Raw genomic sequence first — 18,782 nt, 5'->3', positions numbered from 1 at the left:
CAGCATCTGTTAACAAATGTTATTTCATGCAGGCCTTTTCCCACTTGCATGATGGATGAATGGACAGAGTTCGTGTTTCCTCCATTTGAAACTGCTTCCGTAGGTTTAAGCAGGATTATTTTAACATTTAAGAATTAGGGGTAGGGCATCTCACGGTTTTGATAACCAAGTGCTGGTGAGTTGGTAATGTTTGAATGCTGTGATGGTGAGAGCTGAAAAGAAATACTCCTTTGGTATGACATGAACTGTGGGTACTTCTCACTTGTGGGCTATAAAAAGCTGGCACTTAAAACATGAAAAAATGTTTTTCCCCCCTTTTGATTTCTCTGAGTATTTATTAGTTGCTGACAGTTTGTTTTGCTATGAACCACCGGATGTCAATTAAACCTCAGTCACACAGTCGTAGAGACTTTTTGGTGACCCCCTGGTGACTCCCAGTCCCTACAGAAAAATAACTATTCCTCAACCAGTTGGTGAGTGGTCTGGACATTGTTGGCAGTTGCTGGTTAACCCTTTAAGACCTACCATAGAACCAAGTCCGCCAGAGCTTATATTATATTTTTACATGCTGTAGAGCCATTTTTGGGAGCATTTCAAGTTGCTATACATCAATACAACCATTATAGCCGAAATGTTAATAATATGTCTGCATTAAGTGCATTGTAACTACATAAATTGCAAAAAAGTGCAATAAACTACAAAAAAATTGAAAATCGTTTTTGTTTTTTTAGCATATATTTGTAGTTAGAGAAATTTAAGAGGCTTATCCCTGAAAACTGTAAATACAAAAAAGTTGCACAAAATAGTTTCCCACCACAGGAAATTTATTTTGAGTGTCTTCATAGTTTTATTTTTGAAATACACCAATTTTTATATAGTGCAGGAAAAACGAAAATAAATATTATACTGCAAATTTGCAAAAAAGCAGCATATGCATCAAAATAAACTATTTCCAGCAGTGCAATATGAGTCCTCAGCATCCCAGAAACGACACAGAAAGTCATAAAGTCAAAGGTAACTTTTAAAAAGACCAGTATAGGCCCTGAGGCCCTGATGGTAAAAAACTACATTTCCGTGAAAATGACATCACTTCCGGTTTCAGGAAGGTCATGGTGGACATGTGATAGTTCGCACTGACGTCTATTCCAACGTAGGAAGTGTTATGAACAGCTGATCGGATCGGCAAAGCGTGTTTCTGGAATATTATGTTTTTGTTGCTGCAAGTGCTTTTTATGCAGTTTTTGCAAAGCTGTATGTGGAAGGAAACCGTGACCGAGGACAAGCTGATGGCATAAGATGTAAGTACAACTCCTCCGGTTTCGTATGCAAAAAAAATTATTGCGCTAGCTCACGTGGTTGCAGTGCTACCGGGATTTAAAAAATAGTTGTGCAAAACAGAGCGTGCCCGCTCTGACCGGCTTTGAAGGGTTATAAGTGCAACCAAAAACCTCCTTGCATTCTATTTGGCTGATAGCAAGTTGCTGAAATCATCTGTAGCTTGCTTGGAAGATGCCAGCTTGTTTGCAAACCCTGGGATTCTCAGGCAAATTCTGTAGTTCTGTTTCCTTCAAATGTATTATTATAGGAAACAATGCAAGCTTTTGGGTACAGTTTAAAAAAATGAAGTAAACCGATTTTCAGTTAACACCAGTTGATGATTTAAGAACTGTCAGTGAATTTTTCTGATAAAAATTTTTTTTTTATTTGTTTCAACTGCACCAGAATTCTTTTTCAATGACTGAAATTTAGACTTAAACAAAAAGGAAAATCTGCAAATATAAAGAGAACTATATATTTGGATTTAAGCCATTTATATGGAAGAGGAATAACTGTGGCCCAAGAGTGGAGCCCTGATGAACACCAAACTTTTACTGTGCTTTTACAGAAAGGCAGCTCAACTCTATCATTGTTTCATTTTAGTTGTTAAGACTTAATGCCTTCAACTTTAAGGCACCCCAGTACTGCCATCAAGATGAGCCGTAATAAATATGTAGTCACATGTCACTTTATGTACAGTAAGTGAAAACATTTTCTCCTGGTTTCATGGTTGTTTCCTATAACAAACAGAATGAAAAAAATCACAAGCTGCTCTTCACTCTGCTGATTGCCGCGTTCGCCTGCCTGTAATTAGAGCTCTGATTACCCCGGCTTTCTGTCTCCATGGCTACTAATAGGCTTTTCTCCAATATGTCAGTCGGATAATCCAATGAAAACAAGTGAACAGTAATCCGACACTCAATCAGCCCACTTGGCAAGAGTTATTATCTGTGCGCGTGTGTGCATTAGGAAACCCCCTCTGCTTGTACTGACTGCAGTCTTAATAAACACATTTGCTGCTATAAACTCTTACTGAATGTCTCGTTACATCACCTGTTGGTCAACCTGACGCCTCCTTCGTTACTCTCGATCTCTGCTGTGCACACCATTGATCCGTTATTGAACGCTACTGAGAAAACGCTCCTGAATGATCTCCTGCCAGGTGATTGCATTTGATCCTTGTTGCCTCCACATAAATGTCACAATCTCAACACACACACACACACACACACACACACACACACACACACACACACACACACACACACACACACACACACACACCTATACTATATCAGCAGAAATTCTAGAAAGTTCAAATGTGAATATTCTTCCAAAAGGTGTCTGATGGGCGAATGAGTGAGCTGACATCATCAGCCTCAGCTCCCTACGCTCTGCATACTACGTTCGTCTTCATATATAAAACTAATGTCACATTTAAAATAAAATAAAGGTTAATAAACAGTCGGGCGAGTAGTAAAGTCAACTAAGTAAAGACATAAAGAGCAGAGGCTGTGAAGGTGCTGGAGGATGCCCATGACCATGCATTTACAATAATTATACACTTAATAACCTTTTATTTTCTTTAGTTTCTCCTTGTAATAGATCCTGTACTTATCCCCTTTGTCAATGAATTATATATACCTTCACGGGGTCACTTCATTAGGTACAGCTTGTGCTTTAATACCTCATAACTTTCTCAGGGATTCATAATATATTCTGATTCTGATACAGATTAAGTAAAGCTGCTGATGGACGTAAATCAACTAAAGGCTTCAGTCGGCTGCAGGAAAGTTTCACATTTCAAACTGAACCCTTGTAATTTGAAGATGTGAGGAGGAAAGTGGTTCAAAAAATGAATAATGTGATCAAAATGACTAAATATTTAAACAAGAACTGCAGTTTTGGGTCTGTTTAATAGTAGATGTCCACAGTGATTTACCTCTGGTGGGTGAAAGGTTCAGTACATGCTGTCCTCAGCATCTCGGCTCACATTAGGAGGAAGCGTTTAAATGATCAAGACAAAGCGCTAAAAGATCCATGCGACAGTGTGACAGAGGAGGCGGCGGCATGTTCGCGCCTTGCTCAGGGGCCCTTCAGCAGCCACCTTGTGTCGGCTCATACCTGAGACCTTTCAGTTAGAGGAGCAGCAAACGCTGCTGCTGCCGCCTCTGCAGGCATCACACGCTGCCCACCGAGGCAGAAACACACTCGCATATTCTGTCTCAATCGTGTGTCGCGTGGCATCAAAACATTAACCAATGAGCTGGCATTTAGAGGACTAATGAGGCAGCTAATCTAACGCTCACTGTTAGTACAGATGTGTCTGTCTGTGTGTTTGTGTGTGAGCGGGAGAGAGTGAGTCCGACTTGAATCAGTGAATGTCTGTGTTTATATCTTCAGTGGAGCTGATACATTTTCTGCATTCATGTTAAATGATGACCTGCTGTGTGCACACCTGTAAAGCACATATATGTGCATTGTGTGTGTGTGTGTGTGTGTGTGTGTGTGTGTGTGTGGGTGTGTGTGTGTGTGTGTGTGTGTGTGTGTGTGTGTGTGTGTGTGTGTGGGTGTGTGGTGTGTGTGTGTGTGTGTGTGTGTGGAGATAAGAGTGAGTGAATGTTTGTGCCAGGACATCAGAGCCTGTTCGTGTGTGTCGGCTCTGGGCCCGGGGAAAATACTGAAACTACAGCAGCAACCTGGAGACGACTGAAAGCAACCAAACCTGCTCTGATGTGGGTCTCTTTTTCCACCAAGAGCCCCCAAAAGACTTCACTTTGCACATTTTACTTTTAATTTGATGACAATGATGGAAGCAAAACATAAAGCCAGAGGGAGACTGGTAGTAAATGCAGTAAAATAAAACCACTGAGCAATCTCATGAAGAACACGCACTGAGAGAAATGTGGTGGAGAGAGATATAACGTGCTAAAAGTCACCATCCTGACTACACTACACAGCAGCAGGAACCGAGTGACCTAGCGGGCAGGACCCTGAAGGATTTGATGTATATCAGATATTATGACATCTTTGTGTTACCTAGCAACCACTCTATATGGGCTAAAATGGGCCATCACATCATATTAATTTCATGTCAATAAAAAAAATCAGAATCTGAACTAAACAAAAAGGCAGAACAACATTTAAAACCTGATTCTGTGATGGGGTCAGGAATGCTTCCAGAAATCCCTGTCTGGGAACACAGCTCACCATCCCATCCACACACGCAGGTTAACGCGTCATTGTGCAGAGAAGAAAGGACATGGGAACGCGATCCAGAAACACTGCTGTCAAAAAGGTGGACGGCACATCCTCTGAACTAAAGAGAAGAGAGGGGCCATCCGACTTGTTATCAGCGCTCAGTTCAAAAGCCCGAATCTCTGATTGGATGGGAGTGTAAGGAATTAGCAGGCTGCACATCTGGAAAGGCAACAGATCCTCTCAGATCCTTCAGTGAGGGCTTGCATATGTCAGCAAGACGATGCTAAACTGCACAATGCAACTACTCACACAGCACGGTGTCATACAGTACTACAAGAGTCTGGGAGCTGAATTGGCCTCAAATTTTCCTCTTTTCTTGCATTATTGCATTAAATTGTAAAGCAGGACCGCACAATGTTTATTATGAAGTGCATTAAGTATAGGATTACTTTGAGTTTGCTGGGTTTGTTTCGCTCAGGCAGATTGTTGTGATATGTTCAACTTTAACCTTTTCAAAGCTGTTTCGAGGATGTAAGTCATCTTTAATATATCTCATGTAATGTATGTCAGGTGATCATGTAAGTCGATTCACACTTGAGCAGAAGGAGGAGATTCTGTTTTCAGTGTGTGCTTTAAAAAAGCGAACACGCGACCTTTATCAGCTCCCGCAGATAAACACTGACCCTTTCATCCCACTTGCAACTGCACACATGTGAACTTCCTCTCAGAAAGTGTGAGTGTTGCTTCAGAGCTCAGGTCTCACAGGGTCAAGTACATCTTTTGGAGCTGTCTTCCCCTCACTGAATGCTCGGGTAATTATTTCCCCTTTAAAGCAGAAATAAAGAGGCCTTTGTTTGGTTTGATCAGGTAAAAGCAGGAAATGTGAAAGCGAACCGATGACCTTCATTCATCTGAGGAGGTTCTTTATGCTGCCGTTCTCCGGCTCGTTAGCGCTACTCGCTGAGCTTTCCCCGTTCGACCGACCTTTCTTCCCGCCTGATGAATAATTAGCGGCAGGGGAGCGTCGCCATTCAGACCGACACACACACTCTGTCTTCCTGACAGCTAGCGGGAGCAGCAGGGAGGCACGCTGCTTTTTGTGCTTTGTAATCACAGCATGGAGGAACACACACATATACCACATGTATATAAATATATACAAAGACATGAAGACGCACAGAAACAATTCTTCAAAGCTGACACTGCAGCGCTGTGAGGATTAAAAACACTGCTCCAGCATTTGCATGTTAGCAAGAAAAGTTTGAATCTGTGCGATTTTAATGTTCTCAAAGAGGCTGAACCTTCCTTCTTCTTATTTATCTTTCCTCATATGTCTTTTTACTCTTTACTCACTGTTGTCATGTGTACATTCAAACCCAGGATTAATAGTAAAACTACAGAACACATCAAGTCCATCAGGTAATATTTCACATGACTTCTTCCTGTTTTTTAAAGTAATGCAGTACGTTAAACACTGAGTTCCTAAAGAAAGTAATTTGTTACGCTACTTGTGGCATTAACACTCCAGTCCCGATCATCTCTAAAGTGGCCTGAAAGTTAGTTAGTTAGTGCTCTAATATAACTTAACAATATGACACTTAAGCTACAGACCCACACACCAACACAAAACTTTGTCCTAATGACGACCCACATACAATCTTTCTATTAGTTTTTTTGTATGAACACAAAGCACAAAGGAAACAACAAAACCAGCACAAAGACACTTCAAAGCCATCACTTTGTGGTTGCTCGTTTTCCTTTTGTTTGCTTTGTTCATTTGTCTCTTTTAATTCTATTTTTTTTATACTTTTTCAACATGTTCAAAATAAAGATTCAATCAATCAATCAATCAATCACCATGGTGATTCTACTATAAAAACACGAACAGGTTACAAACCTTTGGGCCCGACTGCCCATCACTGCCTTTGTTACCTTTGTTTCAGGTGTAAGATCGCTCTGCTAGCTTAGCATTAGCTCGTCCGTGTGCAGATGCTCGCAAAGAGCTGAAGTTGTGTTAGCGGCACGATGCGGCGGTTTCTGTCCTGGACAGTTTCCACTTTACCATCACGCTCTCGTCCTTTTGTGCAACAAAAATAAAAGTAATGAAGATAAATAAGCTCCTCAAAAGCTGTATCGGCGTAACGCTCCGGCATTTCCCTCCTGCCAGCACGCAAACTGAAACGAGCTGACTGCAGCACAGAAAGAAAAGCACGTTTGTTTGATGTGTCTCTCCCATTTCTATCTGCCCAGCCTCTGTAACGCAAGTAACGACATAATGGTAACTGAAAAACGTAATGTGATTACAATAGCGTAATCACACCCTGACCATGTGTGATGAGTTGTGAGAAGATCAGGATGGAGATCTGTTTACAATAAATCCATATAAAGCTGTTACGAGTGGGGACCGCCTGACCGTGGGTTTAAACGTGGGGCAGCGTGGAGATGTTAAAACACTCCCGGGACTCTGCCTTTGTCCTGAACATCCAGATGGCCACACACACACACACACACACACACACACACACACACACACACACACACACACACACACACACACACACACACACACACACACACACACACACACACACAGCAAAGTAAACTGCTTCCTCCTCGTATTCATATACACACACAGCTGGTGCCTGCCTGCTGCTGTTAGTCATTTTCCTGGCCTACTTCTGCAGCAGCTGGCCGAGTCGCCGGAACCACTGCTCCCCTCACACACACACACACACACACACACACACACACACACACACACACACACACACACACACAGACACACACACACACACACACACACACACACACACACACACACACACACACACACACACACACACACACAGCAGCACATAGCTGTGTCAGCATACTGGTGGTACTGGTCCAGTGTGTAAAGGGACTGTGAGCTGAGTCAGGAGGGAAGCCAGGCGGCAACAGCGGCAGCACGCCGGAGGTCGAAATCTGTTTCTCTATCCAAAAATCTGTTGATGTCAGTAAGGTCAAAAGGTCAACAGGTCAAACACCACCATCATCATCATCATCTTTCCTTCTGGGCCTTTCTGTCCTCGCTTCCTGTTCCTCTCTCTTCTGTTTTCCTTTCGTCTCACTTGTTCTCTTGAGCTTTTTTTTTCATTCTAATTAGCAGCTCTTTCTTCTTTTTCTCTCGCACATTTTATCCTCATCTTCACCCTTCCGATCTTCATCATCACATCTTCTGTATCAGCCAGAACAACATTTTTTTCCAAGAGGTACGGAGAGTGAGGTTCATACCGTCAAGGTCCGCTTTGTTTTGCACTTTCTCTCACTTCCTTTTGTCTCTTTTCACATCTTATTCATTTGTTTTTAATCTCCTCTCGTCTATAGCTTCTTATCATGCACCCGCTTGCCGGCGACCCATCGAGGGTCAGGGAGGTGAAAATATCTCAATGACTCTTCTTGTTAAAACCGATTGGAGAAGAGAGTCAGTGGCAACGCATGGCCCGCCAGGTCACTCAGAGTAACACGTGGTCTCAAACTCAACCAACTTAGAGTTAGTTTCCAGCCCTTTTAATACAGTTTTGTCTGTGTGGAGCTCTGTAGCATTAGACCTAAACAAAAGCTAACCTCAGATGGGTCGACAGTAAGAGGCTTGTTCTCTCACAGAATTTTTTCTCCTCCCTTTCTGTTTTTCAGCCACTCTTCCCTTCATCTCCTCTCTGTTCAGTTTCTTCTTCTTATTGGTTTCATGTTCTCCTTCTTTGATTTTCCTCTTTCCCTTTTTTCATCAGTATTTAACACAGACACACAGGTGACAGGACTGCAGCATAAAGAAGGACTTTCGTTCGTGTTCATCTCTCTGCTGTCGCTGCTCCAGCGGCTGATCCGAGTCCAGCCGGTGACAAACGTCTGCCTGCTGTGAAGGACTCTGCTGAATCAGGAAGAAGCGGGTGGCGTGTTGGGACATTCGCGATGGACGCATCAATCTTCTAAATGAATCAAAGCTAATACAACATCTGCTGTTTGGCAGCCGCTTTCATACAAAGCACCGCTCGCTGGGAACGGGCCCCGCTTTGGTTTAACACTGGAAAGTGATGGAGAGTGAGCCTCTGCAAAATATGATCCAGTACCGAGCGATACCAGGGTCAGAATTAGCAATATCAAGAGCCTTTCTTCTATTGTGTCACAGTGAATTATGTTTATTATGTATGGAAGGCCAACCCGTTCTCACTCCCAAAGCGTAACATTTTACGCTAGGTGACAAATCGTCACCATATTACGCTTTCGGCTACCCACCACGTTCCTAAATGACGACCTCGGAAAAAAGAGGACATATGAGAACCGTCTGGACTGAATCTACACATGTTCGCTCTTTTTCTTCAAATCACTTAGAAACACGCTATTTAACATCATTAAAGACCTGGTTAAGGTCAGGAATAAGGTTATGGTTAGGGCTAGGGATAAGGTTAGGTTTAGGGCTGGAATACAGGGCTGGAACGTCTATTACCGCGGGAGTGTCATTCACTGGATTCCAGCCATAACCCGCCGCGTACCATAAGAACGCCGAAGGTCTCCTTTCGCGTTCCTCAGGAACGCCGCGGGACGTGACAAAACGTCGACATGTTACGCCTCGGGAGTGAGAACGCTCTGGGAAGGCTTTCATGTCCATGTGCTATATGGTTAGTGCTCAATTGTGTGGCAGTACAGTCTCATGTCCAGTGCTTCTGGCATGCAGGGTGTCTTTACTGGGTAGTATTTAAGCTGTAAAACCTATTTCCTTCCTGTGGGGAATCATAATATGTGGGCCATTCGTGCATTGCACTGTTTCATTCGGTAACCAACAGTGTAAAAGTCAAACTGTTTCTGTTGATCTTAAAGGCTAACCATTGTGCTTTTTGAACTCTACTAGAGTGGCTTTGCATAAGTCATAGTTCATAATAATCCTTGTTTACCGTACACTAGACCTTGGTACAGCCTCTCAGTTCACTCTGAAGGGGAGGGGGAGGTAAAAATGGTGCCTGAAACACACTCCTTTAAGCCCGCTTCACTCTTATTGGCTCTCCTTTAAATAGAAAGTTTGAAGAGCTGGTGAGTGTGGCTTCTGTATTGCTTTCACAGCCTGAAATGACCATATTAGACATATTAAAGGTTATCAAATGGCAGTCGATGTGGGTGAAGAATAAAGCCAGTGTGGAAGTAACTGTAGTCACAGACACAGACTTCCATGTCAAAATGTCCAAGAGTACAGCAGACATAAACATGTTTACAGCCTGCTATGAAGAACGGTTTGGCCTCTGTGGCTAATTTCAGCCAGTTTTTCATAACAGATTCAATTCAGGCTCAAGGTTAAGGGCTTGTCTGTGCAGTAATTGTACTAGCAGATGGTACAAAAAGCCTGTGCTTCAGTTTCAGTGAGTTAAATTCAAGGATTTTAGCAGTCTGTTACGTAGCACTAATGCAGGTATTGGCAACTTCACACTTTGGACACAGAGCTTTGGTAGTAGCAAGTCAAAATTGTGGCAGCCAAAATGCTGACCCCTTGGCTATGTCCATCCTGGCCATGTTTAACAAGAGCATCCAACACTGTAACGGCACACATGACAGAAAACATAGTCTTGGAAAGAGTCTCTTGGCAAAATCCAGTCCAATTTATGAAGTAGCATTTATTTGTATTCTTAATTATCTATTAACAAACTGATAAATAGACACAAAAGTAGATACTTTTTTTGTAAGCATGGGGCTTGCATTGTTATAATCTACAGTTTGTCTAATTGCTCTGAATCATTCAAGATGTTTGTCACTTGTAAACACTGCATGTTACACGATGGAGTCTCACTAATGAATTCTCTGCAGGTGTTCCACAGAGAGGGTTTTCCAGCTGGCTGGCCTGATTCTTTCTGAGCCTCTTCCCACTGTAACCTCACATTACCTCCCAAAGCCAAATACAGACATAAAGGTTTAACTGAAAAGCTTGACGAAATTAAATTAGTTATCGATGCATTTTGAGTCATTTTACCAACATGTGCAAACCATCCCCCCGACAGCTCATGTGTCTCTTTTGTGGCATGCTGGCTTTGCTGAACTGTGTCTAAGACAAATCTGTGCGTTCCAGGAGGAAACCGGCTGAGTCAGGAGGGAAACAAGGTGTTTGCTTTTCACCTGGGTTAGTCCGTACAGGATCATAAATCTCGTTGTGAAAGTATTGGGGCAAGTGGGTGGCGGGATGGGCTTGTGGTTAGTGGAACCATTATGTGACTGCAGGGATGCATCTCCACTCCCAGCAAGTCAGAGGCTTTGTACTTTAAACCAAGCTCGTGACCAAAAGGGCAGCAATAGATGAACATGTCCAGATTCTACCATCATTTTGGGAAATACGTGAACTAAACCAGATGGCAGTGCACTTAATTGAATGTATAAGTACTACCACAACAAAGAAAAATAGCTAAACACGTCTCTAATCAAATTAAGTTGCATTCATATCTGCATAATACAAAAGATGCTTTCACTGGAACTTGAAACCACAAAAAAGATCCATGCAGATTCAATTTAAAGTGAACTGTGCATCGTGGTTTTCATGTGGATGCAGCCACCCAAACTTTACAACAACAGCTAAACGACTCATGGAACATGACATTAATCATAGCCAACGAGCTGCCCCCCATACTTTCAAAACCCCAATCTAATCAAGAATCCACGAGACTTTCTGGAACTGGTTGTGCCGTGGAGGCCGTTCGGTTACGTAAGCCCTGAAGCACGTGGTTGCCACTGTTGCTTCTCAGCGGTTGGATCCTGGGACTTATTGTGAAAAGTTCGCACCTTCTATGTGTGCTTGCATGGGTTTCCTTGGGGAGCTCTGGTCTCTCCTCCCATCAAAAACTTGCCTCATTCACCTGTGACGGTGCTCTTGACTACAGTACTGGCTTACAGCTGCAGATGGTCCCCAGGCTTTGCAGTTCTGAAATCTCAGGATGGATTAAATGCAGGGAATGAGTTTCCCTATTGGGATCAATAAAACAGATCTTATCTCAGAGGATCCAATTCTAATGCTGAAGTGCCCCACAGGACACCCCCACAGATCCTATGTGTACAGGCCGATGGCAGTACAATCTGTGGAATGCATTTTAAATGCTGCATCAATAGTGTCACTCTCATAATCTGACTCATTAAACTTTTAGTGTACAGCAAAACAAAAGAACTGGACTATGTAGCTGTATCACAAAAAGCAAAAAGCTTGGAGGCTTTTCCACATCAAAGCTTAAATTATCTCAGCTTTTACTTTGAAAATATGTATTCAATTCCTATAACTACCCCAGGACATTTATTTTGAAAGTCAGGCACTGCACGTCTTTGTGCGTTGGTTTGCAGCGTTGTTTCAGAGAGCAGCAAAGGCAAGGATGATGTTTGACCTCAGGTTATTTGACTGATGACCATCTGTCCCGCTGTAGCTCCTATAAATCACAGCTACTCTCTTCTTTTGCTCTGATAATGACCTGCTCCGCCTTATCTTTCTTATCTCGGTACAACGTTGTGTAAAGTGCATGTGAAGAAAATGAAATCTGGCAATATGCAAATGAACAGCTGTGTGTCATCTGCATACAGACAGAAATAAATGTGCCTGAAGTTCTGCAGCTACCGTTAGAACATAATACATCATATTTCACCTCCGCTCTCCATGAGCTTGCCCTTCATTGGCTGATGTTAGCCCAATAAAACTCCAGTGTTCCCCCAGTCTCTCTTGCTCCCCTGTGCCTCTGCATCATTGCCACACTAGCCTGCGCCGAACGGGGTCTAAGACAAATCTCTGCGCTCCAGGAGGAAACCGGCTGAGTCAGGAAGGAAACAAGGTGTTTGCTTTTCACCTGGGTTAGTCAGAACAGGATCATAAATCTCTTGCTGAAAGTTTTGGGGCAAGTGGGAGGTGTGGACGGGCTCTCATGGCGAGTGAAACCACGAGAGTCTGAAAGGATACAGCTCCACAGCTTCAACAGATCCTGAGATACAGAAATGTAATGATTGTACTGGTGAAGACCAGTATGGTGGTAGAATTACAACTTGATATGAAAGCTGGATTAAAACATGGAAAAAGAAGGAACTGAAGAAATCCGCTTAATGAAGTGAAACGGTAAAGTACACTGTTTTAGAAACTAAGACGATGGAAAACAATCTTGTGAATGTGCATCATGGTGGAGCTGCAGTAAGGATGTGGTTTTGGGAATGTTGTAACAAGTTACAAATTACTCTGGTAAAAATGTAACAAACGATGTAGCTTTCGAACTATTCCATTAAAATAAAGATACATTTGATTGCTTTATTTGGTTAACTATTGATTAACTGTTGATTTCTCAGGTTTGACATTGAGCTTTAACACTACTGGTACTTGTATCGATACCACCACATTCACAGCACAATATAGGCATTCTGTCCAAAGACATGGTCTCGGTGTGGTTATCGCACACACAGGTTGCTTACTGGAATGTGCGGTGATTTGATGAGATGGAGCTAAACAGAAGAACCCCTCAAAAGCAACAGAGGGATAAAAAACACTCCCACTCTTATAGATGCTGAACATCTATAAGGAACATAATGACTGGGGTTAACAGTGACCGGGATGGCGTCATCACCTATGAAGATTTAGACCCCAGAGGGTTAATTAAATACAAGAATTCTTTCAGCAGATTTAGTCGTTTTTGACATCGGAGTTGTTGAAGTTTAAAGATAATGAATAAAGGCTGACAAGGACAAAAAAAATCTGTGGATGGGGAGATTAAGGAAGTTATTCTTTGCAGTATTACTTTTCCAACAGGGAGGCATCCATGGACATGCTGCCAGTCCATCTCAGGGACACAACACATGCTCAAATGCACAGCAGCAGCCAATCAAAATCATCCTTTAAATTAGGGCGCTTGTCTTTAATTGTGTGTGTGTCTGTGTGTGTGCTTACTATCTGGGAAACAGTTGTCAGGGTCCATCGCCTCTTCAGCCATCTCTGAGTACTCATCCTCTTCCTCTCCAGGCTTCCTCAGGTCCACCGTGCTGCCCTCTGATAGGCTGATGTCGTCTTTCGGCTGAATAAAACAAAAACAAACAACCAGTCATGGACTCGTCACCTTCACCACATCGACCTGAGACTGGTTAATATCACCTACTCACGATTAAAATGAATAAATAAATAAAGAAGAATAGAAAACGCCTGCACAGATTAGGTGAGGGTGGGTTGGAAAGCAGCTTGCAGATGCAACAACTACTGTAGGAAGGTTAAAGACAATTATGTAACCTGCCCTATACTGGAGCTACCACTTGAATGCATGCAGAAGGGTACCAGCTAACAGGATTGAGCTTAACTCTGCGTCTTGCCTGAACTAATGTTATCTAATGCTAACAGTCAGTTTAACTCTGAGTGAAAGTATTCATTAGTGCCAATCATAGCACTAATGTGAGCAATCAATACACGTCAGCTGTTTTTAAATTATTCTTCTATTTTGTATTTATGAAAACAAAAATCATTCTGACTCAGAGTGTTTAAGCCAAACCACTAAAGGCTAATCAGTCTGAACATGCTGCCAACTGATAGGTCAAAAAGTGAGGTTTTTCAGTTGCTATTTAATATTTTCTCATTAACAGTATAAAAATGGCTGTAGTGGTTAGAACAGACCTGTTATGAAGAGTCAAGCTGAGTGTTTTCACTTTGACAACTGAGGTTAGGGACAGATTTTGAAACCACACACAATCCTGGTTACTCTTCCTTCTGACTCTTAGATTGACTTTAATTAACAAAACTGAGTTAATGTTGTATTAATTATGACTCAAAACTAGTGACTGAACCCATCAATCCAGTAGGAGTTCCCCTACTGAAGGAACGGGAAAAGAAAGATGAGTCTTCTACAGGTCGCCCCCTGTTGGCCATTAAAGAAGGTTAACGGTACTTCCACGCTGGCTCAGTGTTGTCATGCTTGTGAACTGAGGCATGCGCCAAAATCAATCGCTTTTCTAATCATATTCCAGCCCTGAAGCTGGATCAGATCTATCATTAACTATAAATACTTACAGGGGTGTGCTGATGTCACAGTTAATGCTAACAGTGACCAACGCAACAACCATAACCACAACATAACACAACAAATACACTGTAACAGATTTAACCTCATAAAAAAGAAAAATTCTAGTGTGTAAATGATTTACGCAAGTCACCAAACTTTTAATCAAAGTCCTTGAAACCAGTGCTGACTATCAGCAGCCTCTTATTCTCATTCTCTGTTGTTATGTCCACCTATCCATCCACCCAAACCTCCTCCCTGCCTTTAAGGCTTTTAAATAACTCCACTTTAGCTCCAACCGGTGTTGTCATTTCTCTGTAATAAAGGAACACATTTCAGAGTGTGTTTTTAATAGTCCCTGGGCAACAATGGAGCTCTAACACACACACACACACACACACACACACACACACACACACACACACACACACACACACACACACACACACACTTGACATTTTCATCTGTTGACAATAAGAAATCACATCTCCAGTAAAGTAAGGCTTCCTGCTCGCATCTGAATTTGTTTTACTATGAGCGCTGTTCAAGCTGTTTGTATGTATTTGCGCGTTTTTTGTTTGTGCGATTGTCACTTTGCTACAGTCGAGGCTGAATGAGTCAGATTTAATGTTACGTAACTGACAGGAATCCTGGCTGAGAAAACAGAGAGACGCCACCTTCCAAACCTTCCCTCCCACCGCTAGGAAAACTGCCGTCTGTTCGATCTGGGCAAAACTAGACGTTAGGAAATCCCCCCCCACCCCCACCTCTCACGTCCCCCCTCATCCCAGCGGACTTCAAAGGTCCCTGTTTGCTAAGCATCATGGGAGTTTAACTCTACAAAGGGACGAGAGAGATGAAGGGATAGGAAACAGGTTTTCTGTTGAGGCCTGAGGAAGGAAATTTGGCAAGTTTTGTTGACTGTCAGGACAAAAGACACAGCAGGGGTGTGAGTGTGTGTGTGTGTGTGAGTGTGTGTGAGTGTGTGGACAGGTGAGCTAACTACCTGTGTCAACAGCTAACTCATGAATACATTCAGAGTCTGGGAACAGAAAGCAGCCACTGTGACGAATGCCAGCCTTGGACACACACACACGCATGCAAAGGTGAAACTAAACAGACGTGAATACACGGCTAATCTCTGACAGACACACACACACACACACACACACACACACACACACACACACACACGTGAAGAGACGCACACATAAAGTGGATAATATAATATAACACACACGCAGCAGCCTTGGGCCAAAACCTCCTGACGGTTGACGTCTATAATGAGCGGTTTAAATGTATTTCTAGTCATAAGCTGTTTCTATTGTGGAGCCAGAGAGGAGCAGCAGGCAGCACATTCACGAACATTAGAGTCACGTGTAATCGGATTACTGTAATCCAAGTAAGAGAACAAGTACATAAAAAACAAAAATTACAATTAATGAAAAGCGTCTGTGCTTTGAGTGCATCAGCAGGTTTATTTAACACGTCTTCACTCAGTAGAAAAAGCTTTCTGTAATTCATCACTGACATCTGCTGATTTGAAAGATTCTGATGATGTTCTTTTAACCCTTTAAGACCTACCATAGAACCAAGTCCGCCAGAGCTTATATTATATTTTTACATGCTGTAGTGCCATTTCTGGGAGCATTTCAAGTTGCTATACACCAATACAACCATTGGAGCCTAAATGTTAATAATATGTCTGCATTAAGTGCATAGTAATTACATAAATTGCAAAAAAGTGCAATAACCTACAAAAAAATTGAAAATCGTTTTCGTTTTTTTTAACATATATTTCTAGTTAGAGAAATTTAAGAGGCTCATCCCTCAAAACTGTAAATACAAAAAAGTTGCACAAAATAGTTTCCCACCACAGGAAATTTATTTTGAGTGTCTTCATAGTTTTATTTTTGAAATGCACCAATTTTTATACACTGCAGGAAAAACGAAAAATAAATATTATAGTGCAAATTTGCAAAAAAGCAGCATATGCATCAAAATAAACAATTTCCAGCAGTGCAATATGAGTCCTCAGCATCCCAGAAACGACACAGAAAGTCATAAAGTCAAAGATAACTTTTAAAAACACCAGTATAGGCTCATAAGGCCCTGATGGTAAAAAACGACATTTCTGTGAAAATGATGTCACTTCCGGTTTAGGGCAGGTCATGGTGGACATGCAATAGTTCGCGCTGATGTCTATTCCAATGTAGGAAGTGTTACAAACAGCTGATCGGATCGGCAAAGCGTGTTTCTGGAATATTATGTTTTTGTTGCTGCAAGTGCTTTTTATGCAGTTTTTGCAAAGCTATATGTGGAAGGAAACTGACCGAGGACAAGCTGATGGCATCAGATGTAAGTACAACTTCTCCGGTTTCATATGCAAAAAAATTATTGCGCTAGCTCACGTGATTGCAGTGCTACGGGATTTAAAAATAGTTACACAAAACAGAGCGTGCCCGCTCCGACCGGCTCTAAAGGGTTAAAGAAGACAAGTGAACAAAGACCATCGATAGCAGCTTTGTCTTTTGTTTTTGTCCACTTTATTAATTTAATGACAACAAAAAGTGAAGCTGACGTGGAAATAACTTAAAGCTGCATTCTCCTAGTGGCCAACAGGGGGCGATTCCTCTGGCTGCAGAAAGGCTTCCTGTGATGGTTCTCTTCTTATTTGTCCTTCTGTATTTTGTTGTAGTCTGCTCTCTGTGTTCTGGATTATTTCGTGTTTCTGTATGAGCTCTTCATATTTGTTAGCGTTATGTTCTGATTTTGAGCTTTTAGCTTTCCTGACAGCGTTGGAGTTTTTCCTTTTTTAAAATCCTGTAGTCCTGGGATACTCAATTAAACTTAAGGAGGCCCAGTTAGAGAAACGTCCTCAAACAAAGGTCCAGAATATCATAAAGTTTGCCATGCACTACAATTCAGTGCAAAATATTTTGAAGTATTTTATCCGATCAACAACTGGCTGTCGAGTAAAATAAAGAAAGCATTTCAAGAATGTTTATTATGAATTTTCATAATGACGTGGAGCGTACTCTAATAATAATTAAATATTAATAAAAAGTTATTTTCTTGTCAGTTAAATATTGTTTGCAAACAAAAGGAAAACAGCTTTTGAAAGTGTCTTTGAACAAAGTGCGTGATTTAAAATAATGTTTGAGTTTCCTCTAAGCTGCATTTGTGCGACTGGATTCTTCAGACTTCTGTGTCCGGTCTCCTCGCCGAGCTTCCTGTGTTCACAGCCGTTCTGAATCAGTCATTTAACTGTTTCAGGTATGTGATAATAGTTCTCCAACTTATGCTCCTTATTAGAATCAGAATTAGGATAACCCAGGGTTTGCTCATCATCTGCTGCCTCGGTCCGGCACTGCTGGTGGTTTCTAGATACCAAGATGGTGACAGGGAAAACACTTGGGGGTTCAACAGTTTATGGGCCAAAATTTAATATTTTGCAGCCCAAAATAAGCAAACGACTGAATTCTTATCTTAAACTCAACAAGATGGCAGCCCAAACACAAAAGCTTCAAAAGGCAGAAATCTGAAACCGATGGTGATGTCACAGAGGCGTAATCCATCTTTTATATACAGTCTATGCGTCTGAAACCCTCTGAATAGACAATAAATTGAAAATCCACAACAATGGAGTGTTTAGTTGTTTGTTCAGCAGGTAGCTGCCAGAGTGAAAGACATTTCATTCATTCATCAGCAAAGCCAAGCGTGTCGCATTGTTCGTCTTCACTAGGCAGGAGGAATGGCATGTCCACTGCTAACGAGGACCAACACAACATTGTTTGTTCCCTGCAGTCTGCCCTTTTGTTTGTTTCAATCCAACAAATGCAGACATAAGATAGATTTTATATTTACACAAGGCTGAGAGAGAGACGGAGAGAGGGAAACAAGCGAGAAGGCAGCAGAGATGGATGCAGGCAGAAGTGCAGACTCTTACATTTAGGCAGATGAGCAGCTCCAAGTGGAGAAACATCTTCTGCAGCACAAAATAATGACATCACACATGCAGAAAACAGCTGAGCGAGCAGGTCAGGAAACACACGGCGCGTTGGCCGGTCGGGGTGAACGTGGACATACGGCAGGATGGTTTATGCTTCACAGAGAAGGCAGACCATGTTCAATGCATTGAATTTAATCAATTCACTTCAGTTTTATTTGTACAACACCAGATCACAGCAACAGCTGCCTCAAGGTGCTTTATATTGTGAGGTAAACACAACTGAAAATACAGACAAGCCT

At 42.0% G+C, this 18,782-nt stretch overlaps 1 protein-coding gene across 1 annotated transcript in view; it reads right to left on the bottom strand.

The window, feature by feature from the left end:
* The window catches only part of LOC308385565 (sodium channel protein type 3 subunit alpha-like), a 268,750-nt gene that overhangs the window by 39,451 nt on the left and 210,517 nt on the right, over nt 1-18,782 (bottom strand). The window contains exon 23 of the mRNA XM_080864556.1: nt 13,439-13,562. Within this exon, the coding sequence (XP_080720682.1) occupies nt 13,439-13,562 (124 nt within the window). The remainder of the gene's footprint in view (nt 1-13,438; nt 13,563-18,782) is intronic.

Source organism: Rhamphochromis sp. 'chilingali' (assembly GCF_963969265.1).
Source record: "Rhamphochromis sp. 'chilingali' genome assembly, chromosome: 18".
Taxonomy (NCBI): Eukaryota; Metazoa; Chordata; class Actinopteri; order Cichliformes; family Cichlidae; genus Rhamphochromis; species Rhamphochromis sp. 'chilingali'.
The sequence above is the reverse complement of the archived record's forward strand: the minus strand, read 5'-3'. Positions and strand labels throughout refer to the sequence as shown.